The sequence below is a fragment of the Ixodes scapularis genome, unplaced genomic scaffold (genome assembly GCF_016920785.2).
Source record: "Ixodes scapularis isolate PalLabHiFi unplaced genomic scaffold, ASM1692078v2 PGA_scaffold5__190_contigs__length_132052651, whole genome shotgun sequence".
NCBI lineage: Eukaryota > Metazoa > Arthropoda > Arachnida > Ixodida > Ixodidae > Ixodes > Ixodes scapularis.
In genome coordinates, this window is record NW_024609880.1 from 45,203,432 (window position 1) to 45,223,390 (window position 19,959).

A 19,959-nucleotide genomic window follows, 5' to 3' on the forward strand; every position below is an offset into this window, starting at 1 on the left:
ACCAGATCGAGAACACAATTCTCAGTACAAATGCAATCTTCACAGATGGTATATTCGCACGAAGACGTTATCCCTGTCCTGTAAACAGCTGGAATCATGCTGTCGATCGCGGTGACTAGCAATCTGCGTGCTCCGCGGAAAAGCGAACCCACAGGTTTTCTTCATTAACAAAGCGGCTATTAGCTGCCTCCGTAAGATGCGGTGATTGGCTTTCCGAGTGTTGGTGCTGGAAAATAGATGCAAGGCTTTTTTTTTTTTTTTTTGTTTGGAGTGAAACGGTGATGAAAGTACTGGTGAAATAGCGTAGATAATATTTTCAGCCTTGTCGTGGGCTGTAGATTGCAGCAATCATCTCTATCGGGTGGTTTGAGGGGAAAGTAGACGCACGGGATGTTTTCTTAGAAAGCAAAATCACTGTTTTGTTTATAAAAAAAAAAAAAAAATCTCGCTTGCCATTATAGGCGTAAACTACCGGGGGGGGGGGGGGGGGGGGGGGCATCAAGGCTCGTGCCCCCCCCCCCCCCCCCCCCTCCCCGCCGATGAGATCCGGGGAAACCGAGCACGCCCTTCCCCCACCCCCGGGCCATGATCCTTACCGAGACGCTGTTTACGTGCCATGTAACGAGCTTCTGGTAGTGGCATGTAAACAAAATAACGCTCACGTTGCCTTTATTGACAAAATATATGGGGAAATGAAATCTCAGCGTGCTTTCGTTAGCTTCAATCTCCAGTTCTTGGGAGAAGGTAACGAGGCACCGATCACTTTTACGTCCGCTTCGTCTGCTTCCACAGCAGCCTGTCAATTTCCGATGTCCCAACAGAAAAAAAAAAGAAGATAAATAAAACAACCGGAAGCTCATATAGAGGGCGCCTACTCCATCCGGAGCTGTTCCGAAAATCCGTTTAGTAGCAACTCCGACAGAGTTACCCGACCCGGAGCCGTGGAGACACAACTGAACGCGCCCAATGAAGCGATAAATGATTCAGTCGTCCGCGGAGAGCCGCATGCGTGACAAAATATTAGTTGGCAAGTCGTTCATAAAAATTAGAAAATGTAATGCACCAAGAGCAATGATAGCTGAAGAAGACACACATAGGCTGTAAAATGTACCCCCTAAAATAAACTACTGATAACTGCCGGTGTAACCCCCCCCCCCCCCCCCCCCCCCCCCCCCCCCCGGAAAAATGGAAAGTCTACGCCGCTGCTTGTCACGTTTGGTGCTTCCCAAAGCAGACTCAAAGTTTGTTAAGACGGAGACTTAGACGAGTGAGTGAATCATAACAGAAGCAGCGCAAAGAGGACAAGGACAAAAAAGGAGGAGTCACACACAAGTGCTTTTTGCTCCACTGTTGTCTACTGTGAACTAAAAGTGTCTAAACAATGCCTGGTGCCACCCGAAAATGTTTTCAAACTTTTGCGAATGGGAGTTTAAAAACCATTTGTCTTCGTACTTCCTAATATAACGTAAACAAACACTACCAAAAGACGCAAAAAAAAACAAAAAACACGTCATAAAATTTTAGAGAGTTTAGTGAACGACGACTACTTATGAATCTGGATTCAGAAGTTGCTTCAGGGGTATTCACACGGGGAACGCTTTTCGGGGAGGAATGTGCGTGACGTCAGTGATCGGCGGATCTAGCGGGACTCTCTCCCGGACTCAAACACTCACACGAACAGTGGGGAGCCGAGATAGATGTCAGTGTTATCAGACGCATTGAGCGCTCATACTCTCGACAACAAGGCTGGCGGTGCGCGCTGACGATAGTAGAAAAATGGAGGCGTATAAAAAACGACGACACGCGATTATGGCAGCAGAGCTATTAGATGCAGGACAAGTGCTTCCTGCTGAAATAATGATGCTTCTTTAATGGGTGCGTGCAACGCGATGGATATAGAATCAAAGAAAGGTTGGATGAGGTGTGACTTCAGGACGGCATTGATGAATATCGAAGACTACCTCGGGTGCTTCGGACGACATGCGTAACAGCGCAAGACACAACGAGTTAGGCGATGCCACCGCTGTTATGTCGCTGACCAAAATATTTAAAGTTACGAGACGCGCGAGCAAAATACCGCCAATTGCGAAGAGATCCTACGCCAAGGTGGGGAACGTTTGTGATTCGCATCCAGGTGAGCAATGGGAGGGACTTCTTCCCCGTGTGAATACCCCTTTTCGAAACAACAACATAATTTTTTGAAATGTCCGGAAATAATGCATTGTGCCACGGGCCTATATTAACATTAATGAGGGGCTTCTTCTCATTGTCTGTGTTGAACTAGAGCCGAGAAAAAATTGAAAAAAGCAAGGCAAGTTGTATAGGACACTTCGAAATTAGCTCAGTTCACTGGAAATTTCGAATGTCGAGAATATAAGATATTAAACTCGAAAGACCACATACCAGAATCATTTATTAAGATAGGTGAAATGAAGGTAAATCTTCGAAAACTTTAGAAAACGTTATAACTCTCATAATTTTACAATCTACACCCCTGCCTGTTTTAATCTACGTGAGCATTGTACTGACGTGCTTGCGGTCGTGCACTACCCATGCATGATCCATATTAAAGACCCACAGGCTAACAGTCGGATCATACTGACTAACTTTCTAATATATATACAGCGGAAATGCCATAAGTCCGCTGAGGCTGACTAACTTCCCGTACAATAGACCCTTTCCGAAATTCAGTCCGGCCACTTTGATCACTATCATCATCTGTGGAACGGCATCTGTGCCATATACGAATGGCGGCCTTCTAGTGACTGATAAAGGAAGACGTTGAAGATGCTCCTAAGCGGATATTGCGAGGCCTGTACGTTCGGGGGTCAGTACGAAGCGAAGTAGGGCTGGAACACAAGAGCTACGTAAGCGTTTATTTCTAATTGCTCAGATTCAGTCAATCTGTCGTGGCACACAATCGGCTTTAAAGCACTTTGGTGTATAGAATTTTCTCGAGGCATCTCAGTGGGTTGGAGCTTTGTTCTGAATGCACGTTCTTGGTCACCATCGACCTGAAAGTGATCGAGAAAGAACTCACACTGAACAATTCCTCGCGTGCCGTCGACTTGCGAAAGTGACGGTGCCGATACAAGTTCATTTCCGCCATTGATAGGGCAAAACCTAAACTGCTTTACGAACCACCAGAAGGCACTGAATTTCTGAAAGGGTCTATTACAATTCTCGCACTACATTCTTTGGGCATTTTTCAAATAAGTACCTTTAGGAGACGCTGTTGTATTTGGCCTCCCTGCGAATTTCCGGTCTAATCGAACGGCAAACAATCCCCAGATTAGCACCCTTCCTTATAATAGCCATAAAATAGTTAGTTCTAAGCCGAGGGAAAGGTTAGCGAAGTATTTGTTTATGGGCTTGAGATACCCCAGTACGACGAGCAGCCACCTGTTTCTTATATGATGAATAGATTAGCGTAAAGACCTTGCTAAATCTTCAACTTCTACATCTCTAGCACTACAGTGTTCTATCAACTATCATAAACATGCTCGGAAGGTCTGCCAAACCGGAGTGACCGGAAGTCTGTTGGGAGGCAACAAAACAGACGGCTTGTGTTTATAAAGACGAAGCATCGGTGGGCCACAAACAAGGTGCTAAATGAGTTCGGTAACTTGCCTCAATAATGTTCGGTGCAGAGTTTTTGATTGGAGTGAAGTTAGGAAAGGTCTTTATGTGACTTTCACTAGAATCTCCCTAGCATCCAGTCCGCCCTCGTTTGTTACTATGCATGAACACAGATTCCACCCCCAGAAGTAACAAGCGATCTTTATTTTGACAGTTCTATAATGCATGGAATGCGGTAATTGACCAGCATATGTGGAAATTTGTTAACTAGAGATTAAAAGGTCGTTCCGTGGAGTCAAGAAGAGAGCGTTTCTCTCAGTTTTCTACACGTTACTCAAAGAAAAAAAAAAGAATCAATATCAATTACAATTACTTCTTGTTAAAAAATTAGTGAATTAGATTACTTGGTAAGAATGGTATAAGCCGTTACTTCAAAAAGTAACCGCTACTTTTGCGACGACTTCAGATTTTCAAAGCGACAGATTTGTTTACCGGCGTGGAAACGGGTCTTTTGTATTGTTCATTATTGGATTAGAATCACCAAACTATAAACTATACCTACCTTCTTAATCCACCAATTTGAGTAAACCGTCTTCCAGGCGTATACTTGCTTCGAGGATTCAACTTTCACAAACAAAGGGCTCCATTAAGAAGGGGAGTAAAAACAGTGACGGTTACAGGTAATTTCAGTACTTCCAAAAGTATTTTGATTGCTCTTACGATTGATTACTTATAAATAACTGTGTTCTATTGATTGCAAAATCATAAAAAAAAGACCATTCGATTACAAATAGTTTTATTACTTGTAGTAAGTACCGTACAAGTCTGGTTTTTCTTAATTTCAACGACAAATTTAGCGGTAATATTGAAGTCACATGATGTCATAGTACCACCCGATTCCAGGACTTCGCATCGTGACGTTTTAGGACGTCTGTTATCATGAGTTATCTGATATAAATTTGTCCTCTAAATTTAGGAAAGGGGGAGGGACCGATGTCATTTTGAAGTCTTGTGTCACGTGATGAAGTGGCGTAGCATGACGTCAATCAACGCTACAGAGCGGTGTTATGTGGTTGTGTCACGTGATAGCTTGACATTACGGGACGTCAATTTCCTCACTAAATTTAGTGGTAAAAATGCACGACAGCCAAATTTATGGGATTCCGTTAAACGAAGAAAAGGATGCAAAGTTTTTTTTAGAGAATTTCAAGCATTTAAATATTTAAAGCACCAAAATTATTTGACGAAAATAACCCCTGGGAGAAGGAAACAAAGAACAAACACAACTCTCGAAACACAGCTAGGGGACTGGTGCGCGACCGAAAAAATTCACCTGGTCCTGGTACCGAACGAGGGACCTCTTCATTTCAGTAAAGCGCTCTACCAACTGAGGTAATCAGTACTACGTCAGTAGAGCAAAATGAGTTTTATCAGCGGCCACCACTCTAACACCAAAAAGGGTGAATAGCTTGTATTTTTAAGGGTAAAGATTGATAATGAAATAATGAAAAGGTGCAAGCGAGCTGGACAAGAATGACGAAAATAATCCCTGGAGAAAGGAAACAGAAAACAAACAGTATATAGAGCATTCAAAGCATTTAAAGTGCTCGAGGTACTTGAGATATTTAAACATTTGAAGCGTTCTAGGCATCCAAAACGGTATGTAGATAACGAGTTTACACGATCTTGTCCGGGATCGCGAGAAACGGGTCGTGGTGGCAGCGAGTCGGAAAAGCGCCGCTCTATTTTCGTCTCCCTTCATCCCAAGTGTTCTTCCTAAGCTGGCTGAGTCGCGGGTCGGTAGCCCTGCTCCGGCATCGGACGCACGCGGCGTCGCCCCCTTCCGAGCAGGCCATGCATCTTGAAGGAGGGCCTTGAGCTGTCACCAGGCATTCGATGAACGGCACACCGAGACCAATTCATCTGCATGCATGAGCTGCTGGAGGGCCCAAAGAAAGAGAGGGAGAGGGCGGCGTAATTATGTCTAGGCGATCTCTTTCAAAAGGGTACGTGTAGATGCCCTCGCCACAATCGGTTCTTTATGGGGCATTGTCGAGTCGCGTTATGGTTATAGTACTGACAGCTTAAAGAACGCAGGGTATGACAATTCCCGAGCGTCCTGTTGTCGCAGCCAATGAAATCGCGGCCTCGGCCAATGGGAACACAAAATAACCAATCAGGAAGTAACAGGCGTGATAATAAGCGTAATAATAGGCGACTGCTATAATTATAATAGGCCACGCCTATTATAGGCGTGATAACAGGCGTAATAATAAATCACGCACCTGCCTTTTTTTTATTTGTTAGCGACAAGAAAAAACGTAGTCTTGAAATTGCTTACTTTTTATTTCAGTGGAGGCGATTATGACAGTGGCTGCATTCACATGAATGAGACCGTTGAGCATCGAATTTAGATTGGAGAATAATGATTGGGTAGAAGAGGAAGAAAAGGGAAATTGAGTGCGCGTTATCAGTCTCCTGTCGATTTGTGCGCCTCTGTCTATTTATTTACTTATTTATTTATTACACCTCAAAGAGCCCTTTCGGGCATTGTATGAGGGGGGTGTTACAAATGTGGAGACAATTAAATAGAGAATAACATATATGGTTCATAAGTCATAGGAAATCAACGAAAGTATGCCACGATTAATTATTATCAGTGCGTATCCCATCAGTGTTGATTGCATCAGTGTTGACATAGACAGTGACGTTTTTGGTGACAATAATATGTCCCCGAGTTTGGGAAGGTTAGAGAGCGTTTTTGTTGCGTTATGTGTGCTTTGGACGGATTATCTGCGACAAATAATGGATAATAATAATAATTAAAACAAAAACATTCCTGAAGGTCAGGCCTTTCTTCTTCCTTTTCCGTTGCATATATGTCAAACAAAAAGTTGTATTAAAGAGCTTAATAACCCGTGCATAAAAACATCTTCACTGAATAACTCTTTTATTATTAGACCCCTGTTTCACATTGCTTCTTATTTTTAGAGCGCGGCCCTTAGGCGCCCATTTCCGGCTTTCGCGACGTCGGCGTCGGCGTAACCGAGTGGTGCACTATGGGAACCGTCCCATAATGCACCGCGGTGAGGTTTCGGCACGGTGCCGAAACGTCACCGTGCCGAAACGTCACTGTGCCGAAACGTCACCGTGATGAAACGTTACCGTGACGTTTAGGTGGAAGTGACGTGCTGAAGCTTCACGTGACTTCACCGAAACGTCACCGTGACGTTTCGGCACCGCTCCGAAACGTAGCGTGACGACGCGCGTTTTGCGCGTGAAAGAAGCAGGAGGGGAGGAGGAGAGGGTACGGATGAAAAGGAGGGGTATACCCTCCCCTTTTCCTTTTCAAGAGCTGTGCCATAAATCGGCGTTACAGGAAGTGGTAGACATCTTTCATTTTTTCAACTGATGTATTGCAAAAGCATAACCTAAGCCCCCCAAAGTTGAGCGTGATTAAAGTAAAATCTGCCGTGTTATATGTAAACACGCGGACCAGCGATATAACTCGGCAACAATTGACTTACAAAATCAATCATATATAATGAGCGAAAATTCATGTCCTCAGTACCTGGCTTTTTCATCTTGTAACAACTATTTCACAATGTGAAAAACAATAGAGATCAAAATTTCTGAATATGTTGACAGATTTGGGGGACAACTCTTTCCAGAATGCCATATCTTTAACAGCCCTCCCCCACCCCCTTCCCCTAAATAACATATTAACAAAATACGGTTTCAGAGTCATTGATGTTGCGATTGCGATGAGAGAGTGTGATTCGCTATTCCGTTTTCAGTTTCTTCCGCTTGTGAAGAAGTTAATGGATGCTCAGTCACGGTTTGTTTTTTGAGGCTGGCTATGGTCTTGACGTCCTTGATCTGCCAGCGATTACAGACACTTTCTTGGTGTAGATCATCAAAATCTGCTGTTAAAACCCCCCTTGTAATCATCAGCGCCTATCGATTCCTCAAAATTTGTGCAACAAAGCGTTACCCGCGCGGGCTTAAATGAAACTTTCCGAACAACCCTCGACACAGTACTTCGTTGAGTGCTTTTGTACACATGGCCCCAAGCTTGGCCCGCGATATTGTGGCGCGCGAGACGTCCGTTGTATCAACAGACAGCGAAGGATCCCAGGACAACGGAGTCCTCTCACGATCAGAAACCGGATACGGGACAGATTGTACGTGTATGTGGGATCTCTTCTAAATCTTGAATTTCCTCCTATGGCAGATACACGCCCTCTCAAGAGCTCGCTTGGCGGGCAACACAAACACAAGAAGGCATATATACATATACTGTAGATTCAACCGACTGTCAGTCGTCTGTGTGTTTATTCGCACCAGAGTGAAAAACAAAAATTTAATATCCCACTAGAAAAAAAAAAAAAAAAAGAGCTGTTTATAAACTCCGCCTGTTCGCAGCCATGTTTTTTTTTCTTCTTTTCTTACAGGTGGTGACGTTTAGTTTTAAATACGATTTCTAAGAAGTAGAGAAGTGTATTTGACTTGTCCGCTGTGAAGAGTGATTGTCGTTTGAGCCTGTGTGCGAGAACAAAAACAAAAAGCCTTTCCCTGTTTTTTCCATTAATATTTCTTGCCATTTAAAAATTCCAAGCGATCTAATCTGGCTACCTTACCGCCAACGTACGTTTGGTTTGTTTGTTTGTTCGTGTTTTGGGGAGAAACAGTTGTTGTTAGTACAACGAATATATAAAATTCACGTTCATAAAAAAAAAAAAAAACGGTTGGGAGTAAAAAAAAAGAACGGTTTTGAAGGTTCGATATAGATTTCAAACGTGGTCTTCAAAGCATGTTTCAAAATGCTATAAGCAAAACCCCATTATGAATAAAATTGGATTTAGAAAAATAAGATCGTGAACTCCTCATTGACTTTCCCTCGGCATTGATTTGCATCGCGAACCACCTTGATCTCCGTCCCATCTCCTTTGCAGCAGTTCGGCTAAGTCGGTCCATGCACCGGGAAGGTGAAAGCCCCATGAAAATGTCAAGGCGTCAAACGCCCGTTCCTTGGCAGATGCGGCGTTTCGCCGATCGTAAACTCACCGACAAATAAAAGGGAAGCGATCAGCCGACGTTGACGGAATGTCCGCCGGGAACGATTTATTATATACGATCAGCAGGTCAGAAATTAAACGCGGAGACGCGTGTTTTGCACAGCGTCGAAATAGCGATTCCATAAAAAATTTCGCGCGTACGAGGGCCTTCGCCGCCAACATGTCGAAAGGCAGCAGTGACGCCCCCGGGGGTGTCTCTTCAGTTTGGTAGTCACTAGAATCAACCTGCTTCGCACACACTCACAAATACTGTCTGACGACCACAGTACAAAGTATTGGTTCGAAGTTGTAAATGCTTGGAATAAAATAAATAAATGTTTACGCACTAGATCGCAGTTGAAGGCATTCTGCGAGGAGAGGCGTTTCCAGGCATTGACTTTATTCGGGAGGGGGGGGGGGGGGGGGGGGGGGGGGGATGCGGCCGGAGCGACCATGAAAGTCGCAGTGGACGGTGCACAGGAAAATATATCGAGCCCGTGACTACCTTGTCACGTAGTGCCACCTAAACCAAAATGACCTAATAGCGACAGCTAACATTCTCTTCTTAAGAGAAATGATAGAACTTGAACTAATCTGCGAGATGTCGCTGGTGTACATCATCGAAGTTAACTGGCCACTTCCAGAGAACAAGAGTACTCCCGCATTCTTCAAACAAATGTAAAAAAAGAACAAAAAAATACTTTCAGCTTTTTCACTGTGGTGAAGAAGGAAGAGTAGCGGAGCTATACTATGTGCCGCCACCATGAGCGGCGGCGGCAACCAGACAACCGGCAAGCCTGTTTTCTTGTTGCCGTCGTCGCTCATAGATAGCGGTAGCTGTCCAGACGAATTGTGTCGAGATTTATTTGTCTACGGACACGAAACTGAGGACACTAGCCCTTAACAACTCCGCTGTAAAAAAGGAAAAAGCGAAAAGATTTTAGAGGAGGCGACCGCACCCCCCCTCCCCCTCCCCCTCCCCCTACCCCAGCCCCCTTTCTTACAATTTTTAGGGTCTCCACTGTCTGCAAGTTAAGCAAGGAGACGTTTTAGTCACATGAGAAGTTTACTTATAAAACATTTTAATGAAAAGGCTTGTGACTCTTAAAAAAAAGCTTGACGTGTCATTTCAAGTGAGTTCTTATTGCGGAACGCATTGAAGACACATTACAAGTTGAATTTATTGTTCAATATTCAATATTCATTTTCATAGGATGGACATGGATCATTTGTCATTATGAACCATGAGGCGAACGATGTTATTCCTACACCTCTGATCAGGGAAAAAAAAAAAAAAAAGAGCAAGAATCGATTTTAATCAAATTTGGTTGATGCAAATTAGATTAGTTTTATTTAAATTAATGTAGCAAGAAATGTTTTTCTTTACCAATAGATGAATTTTTGAACGTGGCAAATTGATTATTCAGTTCGTCCGATCAGTGAAACAATGCGGAGAAAAGAGTGACTGTAAGTATACAGTTACGGATGGAGTGCCTAATTTATTGTCTGTCTATTATTCGTGTGTTTTATGAAGATGAGATATTTTACGGTACATGTGAGCTACTCAAATATGTCTAGAAACATGTAGGATAATCCTACAAACTACCCTCTTTGTGCGCGCAATAAAAAAGGAAAAAGAGTAGATGAAGCGACATCCGCTCGCGTGTGCTTTCCTCTAGGATGCTGCTATTCTATCCACCCTCTTTATTGTGTCTTATAAAAATATAACGAAAATAGAAATAAAAAGATAGAAATTCAAGGCAACTGCTTCTGAGTTTTTTAAAGCTTTATTTTGTAGCTTTATTTTGCTCCGTGCGGCCTGCTGGAACTGTACCATGGGCCGATAGGTTTCGCGCGCTAGTTTACAAGCGACGCTCCAAACGTGTCGCGCCAAAACAAATATAAACAAACATTTATTTTTTTTCTATTTTTGTTTATATAAGAAAAAAACAACAACAAGGAAGCATCGTAAAAAGGCCATTTCATTTTCAGCAAACAAAGCAAAAAGCAAAAAAAATAAAGAAAAAGAAATATCGGTCTTGACATTTGTTTGTGTCAGGATGGAAGCGTCTACACGTGTTCTTCTTATCGTACACACAAAGTATAGCAATCACAAAACGCGGCACTTTTTAAAAGCATTATATAAAACTGTAAAAAAAAAAGATGTCCCCTCTTTTTTACTTTTCCCCATATGCGAAGATCCCATCTGCGTAAAAGCACGCGACTTCACAAAGACGGCCTCCTTCTGTCCTCGTGGGGACCGCTAATGAAAAACGATTTCGTCCAAATCCTCTCCACTGGGGGTGCTCCTGCCACAAAGCCGTCAAACAGATGCTGCGAAGAGCCACGCGTAGATTAAGAGCGAACCGATGAAACTGATCCCTTCACGGTTCAGTCCTGAACTGACAGTGAGGTGGAAGCTACGTGCTTCGTTGGCTCATTCATGCGTCTAACTTTCGCCACGTGGTCCTGCTTCTGCCCATACTTATGAAAGGCAGGTGGTTGATTGGTTCGGTGAGTGCTTAACTCCGACACCTGCTCAAAAACACGTGCTTGCGTGCACGAGACACGAGCCCGAGTAGGGTGAGGGGGGAGTTGTTTATGACATTTCCCTTCCTGACAAAAAAAAAAAAAAAAGAGGAGCGAAAAACTTCAGACCATGCGGCCCCTCGCGTGTTTTCTTCGTTTGCTCGAAGCGGCTTTCAAAAGAAAGCGGACAAGCAACCTAAAGGCCCGTTCACACTTACGACAGTCGCTGGAACGACCAGCGGCTACACTTCGTTTCAGCTTCCGTCCGAGCGCAGCCAAAGGCTGAGGGACGGTTCGCAACTTCGAGAAGAGCATTCCTACGCACCACAAAGTAGTTCACAAAAGCAATTTCTTTTAAAATAACTGTTTTGTGTGTAAAAACTGCACAATGTTCCTGATGTGTACTGCTGGAAATGATTTGCAACTAAAGGGATCAGATATCTGAAGTTTATGTTTCTATTAATATATGTAAATGCATGTTGTTTAGTGAAAACATGTATATCCGCTGGCAACACGGCTGCAGCGCTCGGTTTTTCTGTGCGATTTCGTTCCCGTAATCGCCGAATCATGTGCTTCGCTGCTTTCCTCACCGAGTCGCTTCAAAACGCCCTTTCGCAAAGGCCCATTTGGGCGTCAGGCGCGAGAAGTCGTGATGAATGTCTACTTTCAAATTCGGCAGAAGACTCCGGCCGCGTCGTACCGCGAATGCGTTGTAAACAAACAAAGCGTCCGGGCCACTACAACTCAGATACGCGGCGAAATCAGGGCACCCCTTTATCTGCCGATCACATTGAACGCCGAGAAGCTGGTGGAAAGGACTGCGCCTCGAGCTCTGGTATATCCAAACAATACAAGGAAACATCAATGGCCGGGTCATCGGGGACCTTTCAACACTGGAAACTATGCCGAACAGGTGGAAAGCTCGGACAAAGATGCCAGCGGCCAGCCTACGTAGTGACATCCCCTGTGACTAAGTTTCAGAACGTGAAAGGGCACTTTTTAGACCTGTAGCAGACGATATCGTTGATACACCCGTAGCAGACGAAATACTCGGCTAGCGCGGGCGGCGCGGCCGACCGGCGGCGCAGCGGAGTGATACAAAAGTGCAGGCAAGATCGCGTGACCTATTGCCGGCGTGTGATTGGCTCCGGCCACACGTAGCTTTGGCTGCGCTCGGATGGAAAACAGGTCGGTAGCGACCGATTTTGAGCAGTCGCTCCCTGACCGATTTCTCAAGTCGCAAAACCGAGTCGCTGGACGGTGGAGCCAATCAGAGTCTGCAGAGTCTCGTCGGAAGTGATGTTTGCGTTTGTTTACATCCGGCACTGCTTCCCGCGGGGAATAGGGACGCGCGCACGACGGCGGTCACTGGCATGGAGTTCTCCGCGGAAGCTCTTATTAAGGCTGTCAAAGACTATTTGTTTCTTTACAATAAGCGGCACCCCAACCACAAGGATCGGGGCAAAAAGCTGCAGGCTTAAAATGAGATCGACAACATTTTCGGCATGGCAGGTACGTACAATATCACGGTTGAGGGAGCGCACATATAGCCGTTGTTTTACGTTCCGAAGCACCATTACGTTCTCTTGTTTTTTCCTGCCGGCGCCTTTGATCAGAAAATCCTTTCAGCCGGCTTGAAAAAGTGTTGATTACTATCCGTTAAGTTGGCAGCGAGCCTGGCGACTCGTCGGTCGCTCAATCAGGTGTGAACACTGGTGGTCGCCAGCCGCTTGTCGCTAGTCGCTCCAGAGACTGCCCCAAGTCGCAAGTGTGAACTGGCCTTAGGGGGCCGGTCACTCACCCAAAGGGCCGGCTTTGTACAGGGATAGGAGTGTGCTACGCGAAATGCGCCTTCGGCCTCGCTGACATCGCCATTATACATCTTTGTATATCCCTCTTCTCGAATGCCGCGGCAAAACAACATTGCTTTCCAAAATATTTCTAGGTTTCGGTTTTTTTTTTTTTTTTACGAGCTGCGCATGGGAGCTTTCAGAGAGTCGGGGCCCTGGGCTGCAGCCCCCTTAGCCGGTACCTTAATCCGGCCCTGGTCGACCCGGACATTTGTATACACCGCTCGGGACGTCAACCGTACGAAAGGTTGATAACAAGGAGTAGTTGACTGTGTTTGTCGGGTGTTTGTCTAATGAATTCTAAATGAAAAGAGTTAGAACATCTGGATTCGGAGAAGGGGAGAATGTGTTGTTTCAGCGCAACTTGGCAAAGGGCGGAAGCTGGGGTTCAGTTGAACCACACTGAGGCTCGGAACAATTAACGCACCATCGGAAGTGAAGTCTGGTGGGCTGCTGTCGCGTGGCTGGATCGGACGCTGTCATTCGTTCCCTGGAGCTGTAGATTTGAAAAGGCATGCTGAAACGGAGTATAGTTTGGTAAAATTACGGACATTTTTCGCATGCTTTTTGTTTCCGTATCTTGGTGCCCTTGCTTGAATAGAATAAAGAACTAAATAATACATACATTCGTGCGTGGAAAAAAAAAGTTATTCACAATTAAGCGTTTGCTTTTATTTTGAGTAAATAAGTAAAAACAAGGAAGCGAAAAGCACGCGTTCTTAAATCTTATGAAAAAAAAAGTGAACAAACGTGCAGACGGAGACGATCTTTTTAAATATTAGACAGAGATGAATGTGCGAATGTATGAAACATATGATGCATCCTTCCTGTTTAAGATAAAATCTGGTCATAACGATCCTCGGTGTGAAAACCGTAGCTGGCTGTTTGTGATATGACATCTATTCTCAGCAGTCAGTCAGTCAGTAAACAAAAATGTGTACAACCATGGTTGCCTGCACGTATGACTAGCCTTGATAGCTAGTATCAAGGGGTGAATGAGTTATTACTAGGACTGATCGTAGTTTAAAAATATTTCACCCCATTAATCGCCAACCTTTAATTGAATAAGGATTCAATTAACCGGTTTCGTTGATTTTCAGGCATAATATTTTACGAAGTCAAATTTTACTTTTTTCCTGTGCTGTGTATTGGATAAACGGTGCAATGTACAATTTCGATCATGAATAAACCTAGATGTGTGGTTGAGAAGAGTAAAAAAAAAAACACTCACAAACTAATAATTATTTCATCTGCAGAGGCAAAAAGGGTTGTTGTAATTCACTGGCAAGAGTCAGCCTCTTCGACGGTTCACGAAAGTGCTTGCTGCGCTAAACGGACACTCGCGTGTATGTAACCTCCTGCACTTGTTTGGAGTTGCCAATCTCGTCCCACCAGTTTACTTTTGGTCAAACTTTCACTTAAAGCTTGCCCTTTATACAAGAGTACTCGTCCACGCGTACCCTTTGACGTGTACAGCTGTCGCCGCTTTCACCACGTATACGTGGAGAAGCAATTATAAATCTTTTGGCTATTCAAAATTTAGCCGATTAACAGGTTAAAAATTAATCGCGATTAAGAGATTAATCTATTAATCGGTAGGTTAATTGTTCAATCGCCCAGCTTTGGTTATGAGGGTGGGGACATGCACACCTTGCACATTTTCCCTGAAGTTCTTACTGAAACAGTTTCAGGCGCTTCGTCAGGCTTTGCAGCATTTTGCCTCCCATCTATAAGCCGAATAACTGCAGAAATGAATACTATTGAAAAACTAACAAATGTAGACTTGCTATTCCTAGGCACGACGTATTTGGTCCCATTGGGTCCTATAGACCACTTATGGAAAATCCTGACAATTTCTGTCCTGTATAATTGAAGAAACGCAATATTCCGGACAACTATTATAGGGTGGGACTTATAAGACCCTCCAAAACTAAAGTTGAACTCTTTCCCTAAATATTTTTTATTCCTCGGAAACTTTCCGTATTGAGCACAGTGTTGGCCCTGTAAAGCTACCATGCCCGTGTCACTGCCGCTATTTCCCCTCGAAAGGCCGTGCATCTGAGAACAAAATCAGATGATGGCATGTACCAAAAACCGATCCTGTCATGACGCCAGGAGTATACACTGATCCGTGCCGCCACCATTAACTATTGATGACAACTTAACAACGTTCCATATCAGCTAACTTAGTATCTTTCTTTGTACTGGCACATTGGGTTCCTAAATAAAAGTCATGCTCCATAGTTTGATGGTGGACGTGGTTGTAAGAACTGAAAATGAAGCAAGGAAAACCATGGTAGGCTGCATTTTTGCTCGATTTATAATACCCATGACCATAACTAGCACAGTGTGTGTTTAAAAGCCGGATCATACATACATCGCAGCACTAAATGAACCCTAGGAACAACGCTGATGCAGCGCTGGCTTAAACGTTACTTACCTACGAATCTCCCAGCCGAGGTAGACGCTGCTAGTGAGCATACGCACCGCTTTCTTTGTCTGTAGAATTTCAGGGATAATTTCCGGTCGCCCTAAGCTAGCAGGATGGCGGGTGTGGTTGCAGCTCTCGCTGCCTTGTCAGCTTACAGGTAAAAGGAGTGTACCTACATTGTTTTTCTTAAATACAATATTTTATTTTAACAATTACTACCACAATGGTGGGTGTATGAGAAATGGAAAGTAGTGTTGCGGAGCATTTTAGAAAACATAATTTTTTTTTTGATAAGTGTACGGCAAAATTAACGTGCATCTAATTCGTAACGTAGCAACTCAAGCAATCCGTTTATTTCCAGCGAAAGCGTTTTGTAACGGTAAACGATTACATTTGAGGCTCGGTAATATGCAATTGCAATCAATATTTTTCAAATAACGGGCACAAATCTGGTTGCGGTGTGCGTGTTAACCGGTCTTTAGTGTCCTGGCTTTGCTAATAATTATTTTGTTTGTGAGATTACAGTTTTAGCGTCATTGTGCTTTGACGATTTAAATGACATTGGTCATTGCTTTGACGATTGACATTGCTTTGACGATTTAAATGACAAAGTCAATAATTCATATTTATTGAGATATCGGAAACATATATGTAATTTTACAAATAAATAGCGCTAAGGTGAAGTACACACTGTAGGAACAAATATGTAAGGCACGACGAACGTTAGGTTCTACATTTTTTTTTTTTGGAGAGTTGGTGCACTTGACTATTAGTCGATTAAGCCAAGGAAAGCTTCCATGTTAGCACATTTTGCTCTAATCTTCATACTGTTCTCTTGCTCTGCAGGCTCCTGGTCGGAGCACCCCAGGCGCAGACGGAGCAGCCCGGGGTGAACCGAGGTGGCGCAGTATTCCGCTGCAACACGGAGGTTGCTGGCAGCTGCCAAACTGTACCCTTTGACCAGCTGGGTGAGATATGCACTTCCTACAAAGCGGTTTCACGTGACGTACTTCCGGCTGAAAATATCACCGGACGCTATGTTGATGTAACTTTGCCCTATGTCTTTCTAATCGCAGAAGCAGCGTTTTCAAGCTTGCGTATGTAATTTGGCGTCGTGCTTAAGTACGCCAGTCATAGTGGTCGTAACAGAGAAGAGCATCGTCTTGTACTAGATTTTTGGACATGTCAGTCGTTCTTCGGAATTAAGACGAACCATAAATAGAAAAGTCGACCTCAACCTTTCAAGAAGAGTGGTTGTTTGGGCTGGTTGGTTTGACATTTTAGGCAATCTTATGCGCACCAAGGACGAGGATAAAAGGGAGAACAGGACACAACAACACGGACGAGGACAAAAGGGAGAAAAGGACACAACGTCTCGTTGTGTCCTGTTCTCCCTTCTGTCCTCGACCTTGCTGCGCACAAGATTGCATAATATCTAAACTTTTTTTTTATGGTGCCCGTACGGTCAGCAATCACGTGTTCATCTTCCTTTTGATTGCAACTGATTGTAACTGTACAAAATACAGCACGGCCAGCCATGAAGGCAGTAATACACTCACACACACCCAAACACACGCACACACGCACACACACACACACACACACACACACACACACACACACACACACACACACACACACACACACACACACACACACACACAGAAAAACCTTTAATGTTACAATTGAAAACGATCGTGTTGATTAATAGATACAAAACTTGAATGTATAAAACAGAGAGGACGAGGGCGGGAACAGGACATTTTTGAAAGATGTCCTGTTCCCGTCCTCGTACTCTCTGTTTTATACTTTCAAGTTTTGTACCTTTAATGTCTGGGGCTAAAATGAACTGGATTTGCAGTCGGACTTAAGACAAGCCACAGATCGGGAAGTCGACCTGTCCGGGTCAAAAGTGAGTGCAGAAAATGCGGCCTTAAAACCTAAAAAAAGAAAGCGAAAAAAAAACAAAAAACGACAACACAGTAAGCATTGGTTTTTGCAGCCCCAAAAACGTTCCCGGTCGTACTTGCTTAGTTCTGTAGTTGAAAGAACCACTCGCCATGTTGGTGCGTTTCAGCACCACCAAAAACAACGCCAATAACTGAGCGTCTGTAATCAAACTAGGGGTGGAGGCTGTTCATCAACACTAGAGAAGGTGGCTTACCGGAATGGGAAAACAGTTCCGTGAAACCGCCCTGTACACCATTAACAATTGCCTTCTGCGCGTTGTCATCTTTGTCTGTGACTCCTGTTGAGAAGTGAAATAGTCAAAACAAAGTCACACAAATCATTGACTCTCTAAGAGGGTCGTCAAGTGTAAAAGAAAGTCATGGAAGGAGCGACTCCCTTTGGAGTTCGTTTTTTTAAAGAATGCAGGTCATGGGTTGTGGAACGCGTTTTGAAGATGCCCACTGCCCAGTAGCTGTTTTGTGGGATATATCATGCGTCCGCGGCCCAGTGACAATTGAAGCTTTGCGTCTCGGTGATAAACGCTGGAAATGTGTATATGTTCACACATTCATTTCTCCTCATGTGCACACAATAGTTCTCAGTTTTAGTTTCCTTAAACAATCGCGTGGAGATGTCTTACAGCTAGTTAGATGAATTGCCGATTACACATGTGAAGCCCAACTTCCTCGTTGGCAATATTTCTCACTGCGATATATTTTTTTAAGAATCTGCACTGCTATTTACTTCATACATTTGTCCCCCTTTGGATATGAGTAGCGACTTTTAAATAACTTCGGTCATTCGAGTGATTCTGTTAAACATCGCAGAATGAGGAAAGTAAAATTAATGTAAAAGTTTCTCATATATACAGATGCCGGGCCTCCGTCTTATGCAGGTTCCACGGAAACGCCCGTCGGAAGGCGCCTGGAGCGGTCTGACGACAAGTCTCACCAGTGGTTCGGCGCCACACTGCAAAGCTCCGGAGAAGACGGTCTTATCGTGGTACGTTTCCACTTTCATGCTGACCATACTCGAAACGCCGGCGGAAAGTTTCGCCTAAAAGCAACACGTGGCATAGTATAAAACTTACTCCGTATTAGTAACTTGCAGGCGGCCTATTTAGTGAGGTACCTGGCGTTATGGTTATATATCTCTTTAATTAGTTTTAAAAAGTATTAATTTTCAAATAGTAAACATTAATTCATATAAAAGGGTCGTTCAAGGTTCACCAGGACTTAAATTTCCAAGAAGGAAATAATAAAAAAAAATGCGTCAAGGGCGGAAGTGGAACTATGTCAATGTTGCAAAGTAATATCAAAGTGCGTCTAAACACCGCTGCCACTATTTCTTTCTTTCTTTCGAAAGTACTTCCGCCCCACTCTTATGGGCCAAGGCATGATTGCATGCACAGTTGTAGGGCTGACATTGTAAAAATATACAATACGAAATTTCATATCTTAAACTATACAAAAATAACGGTTATTTCACATATATTCACTTATATACAGTATCGTCTAAAGCTCTAGCGAAACAATCATAGGCAACAAAACTTGTGACGCTTTGAGGCAATTCATGCTAATGACAAACATCTCTATAAAAAAAGGAGGATTTAAAAATGTCTTCTTTTATTTTGAAACTCGCCAAGCAATTTTTTTTGCTTCCGCCGTGTGTTACGGCTGCCATTGTATTTCAGATAGTCGTTGAAATTTGACCCAAACTTATCGTGTATTAGATTATACAGAAATTCCAAGCGTTTGATTTTCTTTCAACATAATAACTGTGGTAATGCGGATGAGGCATACGAGCATGATATGGACGTTTCACTGTTGTATGCGTTATAAATGAATCGAAGTGCATTCTTCAGAACGCCTTCCAGTTGATCAATATCTGAGAATGCGGGTCCAATAAAATATATGCATATTCCAATGGTGGACAAATAAAAGATATGTAAGCCGCGAGCTTCGTTTCTGCAGTACAATAACATATTATTTTCTAAAAACCACCGTTTACAGAAAGCATTCGCTATAATGATAACAAAATGACCAGACCAACTTAAGTTCGACGTAATGATTACACCCATATACATATAGCATGCGTTAATTTCTAAAGGAACTAAGTTTATAACATAGCAAAATAGAATTCTTTGATTCTTTGAATATTCGCTTTGACGCACTACTTTTTTCGGAAACTTGAGTTCCAGATCATGCTGAGCCCAGTCACGTAGCCAGGATTTTGTCTTAGGGGGCGGGGGGGGGGGGGGGGGGGGGGCCCACTCATGACAAAATGCTGTATGAGGGGGAGGGGTGAGAGGAGGTCCCAGCGAAATGGAAGATTTCGGGGGGGGGGGGGGGGGCCGGGCCTCTTGGGCCCCCTCTCCCCTGGCTACGTGCCTGGCTGAGCCACCTTACTTTAGTGATTATAAATGTGCCAGTTTGGGTCAACAAAGTAAAAGAGGAGGGGGTGTTGCCATCTATTTGAAAAATGATATGTCATGGTATGTTGTATAGGGTTATTCCATGATTACAACTGGCGACGAGTGCCTTGCCTTACAAGCCGAGACTGT

The 19,959-nt window shown here is 43.8% G+C and overlaps 1 protein-coding gene across 1 annotated transcript in view; it reads left to right on the forward strand.

The window, feature by feature from the left end:
- Nucleotides 1-19,959, forward strand: part of LOC8038317 (integrin alpha-PS2) — a 127,657-nt gene that overhangs the window by 63,558 nt on the left and 44,140 nt on the right. Inside the window, exons 2-3 of the mRNA XM_040223430.3 lie at nt 16,293-16,414; nt 18,292-18,398. Of these exons, the coding sequence (XP_040079364.1) occupies nt 16,293-16,414; nt 18,292-18,398 (229 nt within the window). The remainder of the gene's footprint in view (nt 1-16,292; nt 16,415-18,291; nt 18,399-19,959) is intronic.